The sequence below is a fragment of the Polyodon spathula genome, unplaced genomic scaffold (assembly GCF_017654505.1).
Source record: "Polyodon spathula isolate WHYD16114869_AA unplaced genomic scaffold, ASM1765450v1 scaffolds_1700, whole genome shotgun sequence".
Taxonomy (NCBI): Eukaryota; Metazoa; Chordata; class Actinopteri; order Acipenseriformes; family Polyodontidae; genus Polyodon; species Polyodon spathula.
In genome coordinates this window covers 1-12,441 of record NW_024473176.1, presented here as the reverse complement: position 1 = coordinate 12,441, position 12,441 = coordinate 1, and the positions used below count along the sequence as shown (strand labels likewise).

At 43.0% G+C, this 12,441-nt stretch overlaps 1 protein-coding gene across 1 annotated transcript; it reads right to left on the bottom strand.

Moving 5' to 3' along the window:
- Window positions 1–3,360: 3,360 nt before the first annotated feature.
- LOC121310056 (endothelial PAS domain-containing protein 1-like) lies at window positions 3,361–12,437 on the bottom strand (the record flags this gene model as incomplete). Its single annotated transcript, XM_041243262.1, has 12 exons — window positions 3,361–4,085; window positions 4,765–4,899; window positions 5,263–5,383; window positions 6,031–6,154; window positions 6,335–6,720; window positions 7,856–7,951; window positions 8,365–8,525; window positions 9,464–9,666; window positions 9,824–9,971; window positions 10,869–10,975; window positions 11,086–11,273; window positions 12,384–12,437. Coding segments are annotated over 12 exons (1,881 nt in total), but the record flags the coding sequence as incomplete, so codon positions are not given.
- Between the last annotated feature and the right edge of the window lie 4 nt (window positions 12,438–12,441).

Here is a 12,441-nt window from a genome sequence, read left to right as displayed (position 1 = left end):
CGTCACGCTGCACGTTATAGCAGCTGTAAGCGAACACTGTTGAGCTGGCATTGTTTGCGTTGGCAGGCTGAACGGGTTATTTGTGAATGAGGGAGCTTTGCTTGGAACTGCAAGGTGATTCAGAGACGTGTTGAACTACTTGAAAAAGCAATTATCACCTCTGACAAGAACGTGAACTGCAGGGAGGGCCTGCTTACAGTCAAGGTGCTCCATTTTACAAAAGCCAGTAATCCAGGATGCCAGTAAGATACATTTCTGGGTTTTCACTGTGAGTTTTAATAATAAGACACACCTGAGCTTGTTACCTGGAATGTGGCTGATCAAGCTTGTATTAAAGCCTGGAATGGGTGAAACTGCTATGCAATAGGAGTCTTATTTCCGTCACTGAATATCTGTTGTAGACAACATCAAGCCTTGACACCTGAAAATGCTAAACATCCAATGTTTGAAAAACTGATTTGAAACTTCAGAAATTGTACGTACATGCACTATATATATATATATATATATATATATTATATATATATATATATATATATATATATATATATATATGTGTGTACACACATGTAGGTATTGCGTGTACGAAATAGTAGGTCGACATCCTGATATATATATATATATATATATATATATATATATATATATATATATATATATATATATATATATATATATATAATATTTTTTTTTTTTTAAATTATTCACATTTTTGTGTACCTGCATTACTTTTTATTATTTTATATATGCCATCAAGGATTGTAGCACTAAACACATGCTAATACATTTTTATGGAAAATGGAAATATATATATAAAATATATATATATATATATATATATATATAATATTATATATTAATATAGTACCATAATTTTCACGGTAGTTCTCTAACATCAAGACATGTGTACCGTCCTAAAAACATGGCTGACATTTGCAACGTTTTCTAAGCATTGTTAATTATACAGACTCTCTCTCTGTAGCCACATGCTTTATATATATATATATATATATATATACATGACTAGTTCATTTCATATTTGTACTATTCACATAGTTTACACAAATCTCTAACTCTTATTTGTGCTGCCCCCTGGTGGTCGAATTGAAGTATCCGTTTTAAAGGAAGTGCTAACTAGACTTTAAGATTTAAACTGACTTCACGCATCTGTACGAATAGAAACCCGAGCACCGACCCCTATTCCCGGTGCTCAGGATCTGCGCAGATAAGTGGATGCTTCAAATCTAGAATCATGAAGCCTAATCACTTCCTGTGTGCGACGCTGTGATTGCACTAAATCACCTACAGCACAGGAAGCGATGAGGTGTCAGGGTGTTGTAATGCAAAACTCTTAGGGAAATAAATAAATAACTGCAATGACATCATGATAGGGAACCATAATGACATCATGATAGGGAACCACAGTGACATCATGATTGGGAACCACAGTGACATCATGATAGGGAACCACAGTGACATCATGATAGGGAACTGCAGTGCTCTGTGGTTCTCAGTCAAGTCCCATTAAAAAGGTGTTTGCTGTAAATGTTAATATGTCATCACCATCTGTCTGGATCATACTTCTGTGTGTTTACATTTCCAACTGAACGTCATGTTTACAAAGCATTTGATCAGCCTTAAATTATAACACAGGGATGCTTTGTGTTCACAGAAAAAAAAAAAAGAAAAGAATCTTGTTAAGAGTTTAATTTGAATTGTTTTGTGATTTTTATTATGATAATATGGAAAGGTAGTCAATTACATAAAACATTTTTCAATAAAATACTGTATCATTATCATTATTTAAAAAAGCATACAAATACATACATACATATTATTATTATTATTATTATTATTATTATTATTATTATTATTATTATTATATGAAACACACTGATCAGTAGTAAAAGCCATGCATAACAACAAATATGATCTTACTGTAAATTTTTTAATAATGAAAAACGATATCCATACCTACTTCTGGTTTAGTCTAGAAAAACCTAATGGCTATCACATGATTCTTATTTTTTTTTTATAACCAAAATAGTTCCATCTAATGAAACAATTATTTTTCTGAACGAATCCATTCATTGTGCAAGTCTTATTTATTTGACAGCAACATGATATTTGTAATATTAAAATGATACCTCATCCTAGGGTTAGCGCAAGTTCTCAATTTGCATTCTTTAGTTTGATGTATTCCACTTCCTCTGTGGTTAGTAAAGCAGTGAGAGGGGTAACGAACAAGGTGCCAAAGGGACGGGCAGACTTTCACTCACCAGAGGAAATGAAAAGGAAGTGCAAGACTGCCTCAAAGGAAGCCTTCAACCAAAATCGGAAATGCTTTTTAATTTATAATTAATTTCGCTACAATATCTGTCAAAACTGCAACTCAGCGAAGATCCCAATAGAATAAAATAATTATTTCATTTGCCCTTTATTCAAGACAGACTTTGTTTTAAAAAAAAATCATAATCCATGTGTTATCTACAGTAGCGTGCAAGTTTACATGAACACCTCAAGATGTGTCCCTCATATCCTTTATATACCTGCCTGCATGAACACCTCATGGTGTGAGAATCAGCGCTACAGAAGCAATAGACACTCGTGTGAAAGTGTTAGACCGATTTGTGCTTTAATTAGGCATCTGAAACCACTTCTGAAAAGTCTCCTGCATTTTACCATGTGTGGCTCTGTGTTCTTTTTCTCTTCCTATTTCCAATGAATGTGTGGCTTATTAAAGTCATCAGTTAAATTAGACAATCGCTGATTTGCCTATTTTGACAATTTTCCCAGATTTTCAGTTCCAGTGGTTTGATTTCATCTGCGCAACAAATCAAAACTACAGAAGCAATGGGGTGCTCTAATGCAGAAGCAATGGGGTGCTCTGATACAGAAGCAATGGGGTGCTCTAATACAGAAGCAATGGGGTGCTCTAATACAGAAGCAATGGGGTGTTCTGATACAGAAGCAATGGGGTGCTCTAATACAGAAGCAATGGGGTGTTCTGATACAGAAGCAATGGGGTGTTCTAATACAGAAGCAATGGGGTGCTCTGATACAGAAGCAATGGGGTGCTCTGATACAGAAGCAATGGGGTGTTCTGATACAGAAGCAATGGGGTGTTCTGATACAGAAGCAATGGGGTGCTCTAATACAGAAGCAATGGGGTGTTCTGATACAGAAGCAATGGGGTGCTCTAATAAATCTGCACACTGCTTTACCAGAGGGCTGCAGTATCATGATAATATTGTATGCTGTGCCTTAAAAATGTTCCTTTAGGATCCCCTATAGTATACTCTTGTATAGAGTTGTGTAGTGTATGTCTTCCATAATAAAATCTCTAGTGAAATCACACAGCCTAGATCTGCCTGGACCCGGCTTGGAGTTGCTGTGATCTGGTCTGGAGCATCCTAAGCAGCAGGAGTAAATATCCTTTCTCATTCCAATTCATATGATCACGTGAGCGTTTAACTCTGCCAGCCCCACCCACTGCTACACCTACATGCATACAGAACAGAGAGGAGGTGGGGCTGGCAGCTAGGATTCAATGCAAGAGCTCGACTCAGCTTAAAACCTGGTACAGGCAGATTTAGGAAAAAAAAAACATCAGTATTGGAGCCTTTAAAAGTTCACCATAGCAAAAGCACAGAACAGTGTACAGAGGCACAGTGAAATCATGGTAAAGCCTGGAGAGGTCTAGTGAAGCATACACCATGCACATTTACCATTGTAAACTTCTATAAGGTAAGGTAAGACTGTACTCTTAGCCCTGGCACACCTATATACTGTAGGACTGAAATACTACATCATGCAAGAGTATACTGCATATTATTTTGGAAGAAGTGTCGCTCTGTCTTCCAGCACGTCCAGTCGTATTGTTCGGTGGTCCTGACACTGCCCTGGTGATTCACGCGGTCTCGGTGGTCAGTCTGGACACAGCTCGTCCAGCACCCTTAGGATCTCGGACCCGTGCAGCAGGCGGGACGCAGCGGTCAGCGGGGCGTTGACCTCGCACTCCCAACGGGTCAGCACCGGCAGCACACAGCGGTCAGCCGGACTGGACAGCAGACAGGAGGACAGCTCTGAGAGAGAGACAGACAGAGAGGGAATTAGAGTCTGGTTGCTTTTCGCTGGACTCTCTAGGGCCACAGTGTCATTACCTGAAATTCAGCACAGAGAGAAGAACAAGAGGGCGTGAATGGAAGCTGAGTAGAGTGTAGAACAGAAGGGAGGAAGCACTTTGTGACACAGAGACTTATACATGCAAAGAATAGCTGACTAGGTGAAGAATCTATAAAAGTGGGAACATTTAAAAAAAGATTCTGTGCTTCTAAATTAGTTTCCCTCCCAGTAGGGGAGCATGGTGTGCTAACAAGGGGCCTCGATGGGCCGAATGGTCTTTTCTCATTCCCAAACTTTTCTTGTGCTCTTATGTCCCTTTGGTGCTGTGGTGACCAGAGCTGGACACAGTGTTGTCAGTGTGGGCTCTCCAGTGCATTCTACACCCTCATCCTGACCTCCTTGGATTTGTGCTCTACACATACTCAAGCATTCTGTGTGCCTGTTAGATTGCTCACCCACACTAACAGCGATGAATCTGTTACAACCCCTTCTCTTTCTCTTTGGCGATCCTGTTCCTAGTTTTATACCACCCATTTGGTATCTGAAGCTTACGTTCTTGTGACCCGCGTGGAGTGCTTCACGTTTGAGGACATGGAGTTTCATGGGCCAGGTTTCTGCCCAGTTCTGCTGGGTACCCACCTGGTTTCCAGGGAGTGTGGTCTGGTGGCTGGGTGGCACTGCAGTGGTCGGCCATGCCCGCTGTAGCTGCTCCTGCCTGCGGCCCCCAGGGCACAGTGCCTCTGTGATCTCTCTGCCAACGACAAGAGGTCTGACCTGGGCAACAATACAGGCACTCCGTCAAAAAAACTTAATAAGAACATAAGAAAAGATGAGGCTGTTCGGCCCATTGATTTCTAGCTGTGTCCTCTGGTCCTGGTTTCTGTTCTGAACTTCAAGTAAGGGTCAGGGTTAACTATGTCTACTGCTTTGAAGATTTGAAAGGCTTCAATGAAGTCATCTCTAATTCCTCCTTGTTCTAGTCTACAGGTTTTAACAGTGTGTAACCTACAAAAGTGGCCTCTTTTCATCACATTTAGTTCACAAGTAATTCTGTAAGTGTGTGGCGGACAGATCATATTCACAGATTTTGATACTAGATAGCTCCCTGTTGCTTGTGCAAGTTTAAGGGTGCAGTACCTGAGCTCCACCAGCAGGTGTCTCCCCATGTCTGTGGAATGTAGGCGGTGTTTTGATTGGTCCTCAGAGGGAGTTTGATTCTCTTCCAGAGGATCGGTCCCCCCAGATGTTCACGTGCGCACTAGAGCCAGAGGAAACACAAACACATTGACACCATTCCATTTCACACACAGCGGTGTTCAAAAGCTTGGAAACAACACACGATTGACAGCAGGAGGGCACTGCATTGTCCAATGAGCAAGATGTCTCACAAGTAGAACGGTCTCCTGAAACGTTCTCTTTTTTTCTAGGAAAGCAGCACAGCTGGGGAGGGGGAGTTTGTTGCCAGACTAGACTTGCTCACTAAATATCTTGGTATCTCTTAATAATCGTCTTCTCTTTATAAAAATGATCAGGATTATACCGAGTAATCAGTGGGAGCTAAATATGATTAATTTACTAACCGTGCTCAATGACTGGGTGGAGCATTTGTTCCCTATTCTCAACAGTACTGTACTTTGAAATACTGCTTTCAGATTGAAGCTCTAGTCAATTTAAACGGTTAGCGATTCAGTAAACATTAACCTATGGCAGTATGTTATCATTGGTGTTGTTTTTTTTGAACAGTTTATTCCAGTATATTTTGTGCTTCTCCTGGTGAATCCGGTGCAGTGTTTGAGTTTGAATAGCTCTGCACTGACTGTATTTGTAAACACGGAAGGCCAAGACCAGACCTGGTCCTCAAGTAAGGCACGGCCCACGCTCAGGTCTCTCCACTGCTCAACTCACCTCTGTGTTCGACTGGCTGGACTGGAACACAGAACTCTGCGGTCTCCTCTTCAGGCTGTTGCTAAGGCTGAGTGTTCCGTTCAGCTGACAACTGTTTCCATGGAAGTACTCCTCCAATGTGTTCCTGCAAGATACAGGAGTTTATTTGTGTTTTTATGAAGAAAAAGATCTTACGCAAAATAATAAGAAGGTGGTGATAAATATAAATATGTTGCTGGTGCTAATAAGAGAACATAAATAGATTTTGAAGCCTTGGTTTTAACTCATTAAAGGGGGCACAAGTGCCAATGTTGCGCATGAGTACCTGGGTTCCTGTTGAGGGATGTTTGTAGGTGTCCTTGCGGAACAGGGGGTCTGATGAAGCCAGTTTGGGTGCTGGGGGAGCCCCTTGATGGCTCTGCTGAAAGGGGGGTCAGAGGGCCACAGCCCCCCTCGCTGCTGACCTCTGGGGGGGGTCTGGGGGCAAGGTGGGCCACCGAAACTGGGGTGTTTGGGTAGGTTGGTCCCCTGAAAGGTAGGGGCTGGGTACCCCTCTTCACTCAGCTCCAGGGAGGGGACAGTGAAGCAGCTGGTCTCCTGCCCCGAACCCCAGTCCTCTGCTCCCTCACTGATGGGAGTCAGCTGGAAGTCTTCATCGTCCATAGGGATATATGGAGCCAGGTTCTCCAAATCCAGCTTACTCAAGTCCTCCTAAAGGAAAGACGCACAGGCTGTTATAGTATCACAAGCCATCCTTTTAAACCACAACACATCGTCATGATATCAGCATTTTGTGTGTTATTTCATTTTTGATTGAATGACGTTCAATGCGTTTATTAGTGTTCGGTGGCTATCTCTAATCATGTTGTATTTCTCTACTCTTTCTATCGTAGACCTGACACAAAAAGTTCATGAAAAAAAATACACACAGCACGACAGGAGGAAACCACAGAGCTCTTTTATACACCCAGGCAGTAGGTCCGTATGAAAGAGCTGAATCTATTCAGCCTGGAACAAGGAAGAATCAGGGGGGACTGAAGTCTGTAAAATCTTCAAAAGGAACTGACAAAGTTAAACTGAACCAATACTTTAAGAGCAGCACAGAAAACAGGAGCAGAGGAGTTGGAAGTGGAGATTCAGGACAGAGGATAGGAGACACTCCTTCACACAGAGAGCGGTGAGGGGATGGAATGGGTTACCTAGTCATGTTGCTGAAGGAGACTCTTCTTCACACAGAGAGTGGTGAGGGGATGGAATGGGTTACCTAGTCATGTTGCTGAAGGAGACTCTTCTTCACACAGAGAGTGGTGAGGGGATGGAATGGGTTACCTAGTCATGTTGCTGAAGGAGACTCTTCTTCACACAGAGAGTGGTGAGGGGATGGAATGGGTTACCTAGTCATGTTGTTGAAGGAGACTCTTCTTCACACAGAGAGTGGTGAGGGGATGGAATGGGTTACCTAGTCATGTTGTTGAAGGAGACTCTTCTTCACACAGAGAGTGGTGAGATGGTGGGGTGAAGGGACTCTTCTTCACACAGAGAGTGGTGAGGGAATGGAATGGGTTACCTAGCCAGGTTATTGAGGCAGAATCACTGGGATCCTTTAAGACCCGACTTGACAAGGTTCTGAGATCAATCAGCTGCTCAGAACCGGATGAGCTCTGATGGGTTGAACGGCTTCCTCTCATTCGTAGATTTTCTGATGCACTTTGCATCATTACCTTTAATGAATGCAGTGCTGCTTGAAGCAAACGACTGTTGTAGGCTACCATCAAACAGCACTGTTGGGATAAGATGCTGTAAGCTCCTTCCTGCTGGCATGCAGGTGTGAGAGGCTGTACTGTACCTGGCTCTTGTCCTGGTTCTGCTTCCTCGGCTCAGTTGTGGGTTCTATCAGCAGGACCGGCTGGCTGTGTGGATTCTCCTCTGGGGGTTCAGAATTCTGCACAGGGGAATACGGTGCAGAGGGATCCTCCGTGGGTTTTGATACCAGAGCAAACAGACCATGATTTTTTGGATGTGAATTTTCAAACACTGCTGAAGTTTGTACTGAGTTTAGAAAGTTTGCATGAAATGAACCACGTTGTATCTCTGACGAGTGTAGACAGACGCATAACTATACAGACTGATGGACAAATGGACCGGCGCAGAAATATACAGATTGAAAGAGATACAGACAGACAGAAAGCTTCTTAGTTATACAGACTGCCAGACAGGAGATGCACAGCTAGGTGTATAGCTGTACAGACAGACAGACAACTTCTTAATTATACAGACAGACAGACAGACAGAAAGGTTCACGGCTGTACAAACAGACAGACAGACCTCAAAGTCAATTGCCTCACAGTGACTTACAGAAAAGGAAGTGACCTCACAGCTTTCTGTTGGTGTCTCGCAGGACCCCTGGTTGGGGTACCCCCTGAAGGGGGTGGGGGGGGAGGTCTGTGTCCCACAGCACTCTGCCCCGTACCCCAGGGGAGCCCAGTACACTGGGAGGACCTCACGCAGCTCCAACTCTGCAACACAGAGTGGCAGACAGCTCTTCAGCGCACTGATATTGGAGTGCCGGTTTTAGGTGTATTTTCTTTTTGATCGCGTGATGTCCCTTTAAAAGTTATTTGAGCCAACTAAATTAAACTCTTGGAAAAGTGCTGACTGTGAAACAAGATAATTTTAGTTTTTTCTCCTGTAACTTGAATGAGACTCTGATTCAGTTTCATTGATAATTTAAAAAAGGCAGCTTAATTCAAATCTTAATGACTTGTTGCGTAACCTGTTTTGCAAATAATGGTTTACTCTTAATTACATTTAAATAAATTGAAGTTCACTTGCTTTTTGTGTTTGGTTTGAATTAATAATGAGCTGTCTTCATTTTTTGTACATTATCAATGAAACAGAATCTCAGTCAAGTTACAGGGGAAATAAAAAATAAAAAAAATAAAAGAGATCTTGTTTCACAAATCAAGGCTTTTCCAAGAGTTTAACTGAGAATAACTTTAAAAAGGGACATCATGTGATCAAAAAGAAAAACCGAAAATGAACAGCCCCGCGTACTTACACAAGATGAAAGAGATATTCAACACGGTAACGGATATGCTTTTGGGAAACACGGCAATGGTCAAAAACTAGGTTTTGTAGCATTCCCTAAAACATTGCGTTATGATCCTTTACTTATTGGTTGCTATACCTTTAAATTATGTATATAGCTTACTTGCGCCACCTACTGGGTTCTGGTGACAGTGATAAATCACTCAAGCTTGCGCTCTCATGGTTTATATGTCAGCAGGACCCCTCGATGGAATTACAGCGTTATTATACACAGTTGGGCGTACCATTTTTCCTTCTATTATTTCACTGGCTTGTGGATTCCCTCTTTTGGTTCTAGTATCAAGTTCCTTCCCATGTATATTTTGAAAGCAGAGCACTGTAAAGTCACCCCTAGAAATCTTCTCACCCCGGTCGCTGCTCTCGAAGTCCAGCGCTATGATGTCCTCGCCGGGCTCGGGTGCCAGTCGTGCCAGCTCGTCGGGCTTCTCCCACAGCTCGGTGAAGAGCAGGGGGGCGTCGTCGGGAGTTGCCGTGGCGACGGAGGGGCGGGGCTTGAGAAGAGACTCTGTCTGCCCCAATGAGAAAATCACCTTCGATTCTTCTTGACCACTGAGGTGAGGGAGAGCGATATACAGAGATGGCCAAAAATTTTCCACCACCCTATAGAATTAACTGACTATTGACTTAGCAGTTTTGTACTTGGACAGATTAGAGATACAGTTCAGTGTGACTCGGAGCTGGTAAAGCTGGCTGCACCGTGACTCACCTCAGGATGTAGTTGACACAGATCACGCTCTGTGGCTGACCGCTGCGGCTCTGGTAGATGACCGCCGCCTCTGTCTGCACCCACACATAGCCACCTCTTTTGGCCAGGAGACGGTAGTGACCGGTGGAGGACTGGCCTTTACTGAGCACTGCAGACAGAAAAACACAGCTATGGACAAAAGTTTAGCATCACCTAGAAATTTAGGACTGAGACATCATTAAAAAAAAAACGATAGGAACATAATTTAGGTCTTTTATTTAACATCATGTAACTACAAAATGTTATTGCAAAAGTCTTCTGGAAGCCATAATAGTGAAAAACATATATATATGGAAAACTGCAAAGCGGTGTGCAATTCAATATGTTAACGTCACATTATTCTCACAGGTTCCTTTCGACTTTATGAAGCCAAATAAATTCTATAGGACATGCATACAAATAGATGAATTATTTTACTGCTGACATTTTTACATTTAGTGTGTTTCTATAATACTTGAAGCGCAGCACAGAAACTGTGTTCAGAGAACACAACTGGAAATTAACTGGAAATACAGGGGATGGAATGGGTTGTCTTGCCATGTGCCTGAGCCAGAATCACTGGGATCCTTTAAGACCTGACTTGACAAAGTTCTGAGATCAATCAGATGCTCGGAACCGGACGAGCTGAGAGGGGATGAATGGCCTCCTCTCATCGGTACATTGTCTTATGTTCTTATATTACATCAGTAATGGATTTTGTGCAGAGGGGCCACGCTAGACCTAAGACACTTCAAAAGGTTGCCCAGCTAGAAAGAAGTTTGAGAACAGCTGGTCTAGTTGGTAAATGAATGAAGGAAAGGATGGATGAATGGATAGAGGGATGGATGTTTGGATGGATGGATGGATGGATGGATGGATGGATGGATGGATGGATGGATGGATGGATGGATGGATGGATGGATGGATGGATGGATGGATAGTTGGATAGATGGATGAATGAATGAATGAATGGATAGATGGATGGATGGATGAATGGATGGATAGATGGATGGATGGATGTCCTTACGGCTGTGGTGAGCTCTCCTGACGTGGTCCGTGTCCAGGGCGTGGTAGAACTCGTACGCTGAGCGGCCCAGTAGCTCACCCTCATCGTAACCCAACAAATCCTTCACCCTGGACAGACAAAAAGCAATTATGTGTCAATGAATTAGGAGCAGGTGTCTCACTGCGGGAGGCACCCCGGGTTTAAGACTCTCCTTGCAGATACAGTCGGCCGCACTGACCTGGGGTGGCAGTACGTGAAGCTCATGTCCATGCTGTGTCGAGTCAGGAAGGTGTTGGGGTTCAGGCTGCAGTCGCTGCTGCTGGGGACCGGCATGGGCTCACACAGCAGGACCAGGCAGCCCTTGGGGGTCCTGCAGTGGGTCTGTGAGGGGCAGGGCAGCTTCATGTGACCTGTGCAGTGCAGGACCTGAGCAGGGAGAGTTATTATACAATTATCACACCATCACGAATACTGTGAACCAAAAGCACGAAGAAATGACTATATCATTCAACTCGAGTCTCTAAACCAGGGGGGTCAAACTGTCTGCTGGCTTTCGTTCCATTCCGAGCTCTCATTATTTGATTAGCTGGACACATTTAACACTTCTCTCCAGTCCAGTCCAGTGTACCTTGAATCAAGCACTACTTTTTTTTAATCATCAACTATAAAAGACCTTGAAATTGTCCAACTGAACAAATAGTTAGATCAATTGTGTTCATTGAGAACTCAGTTGGAATGAAAACCAGCAGACACAGGGGGTCCCCAGGACCAGGGTTGGGAACCCCTGCAGTGGAGTATAGGGGTTTATTCCAGCTGTCTGTCTGTCTGTCTGTCTGTGTGACAGCTGTACACATATCTAGACAATTCTGTCTGTCTGCCTGTGATCATAATCATTTTGATCTTGAAGTGATATTAAATAAGCAATGTGACTCTAAACCAGCACATAAAGTCAACATTCAAGATAGTGCAGCGTGTCTCTTGTGACAAGAGGAGACACACCACACACAACACTGGTGCTCATGTTAACTGCTGTAGTGTTCCATGCCTGAGATGACATCAGCCACGCTGGGGAAGTTACTTTTAAAAAGTAATCCATTACAGTTACAAGTTACAAATAGTTACTTCTCAGGCACAGTTTACAGAGATACTGTTTTCGGTTTGGTCCGGCTGCAGCTGGAACTATTCTTTGAAGCCCCTGCTATCGAACCCACTCCCTCCCTCCTCTGGTGCTGTTTTCCAGCAGGATGATATGAAAAGCACATTCGTGTGACATGCAGGGTTTGACTTGCACTGCTGAAGCGCTTTCTGGTTTTGTCATGCGTTAGCTGTAGTGCTTTTTTAAATATAACTAAATGTAACCAAGTTATTTTTCACAGAACATGTAATCCGTGCCCAGTTACAAGTTACTGAAAATGTAATCAGATTACAGTAATGTGGTACATGTGATGCGCACCTCCCCATCAGCAAACAGGATACACAGTTCCATAACTGTGATTGGTTGATTGGTTGATTGGTTAATTGATTTGGTTTGCTTACTTTCCAGGAAGCTGATTTGAGGTTGACAGTGCGGCCCTGATTGGTCAGCGTGCACTTC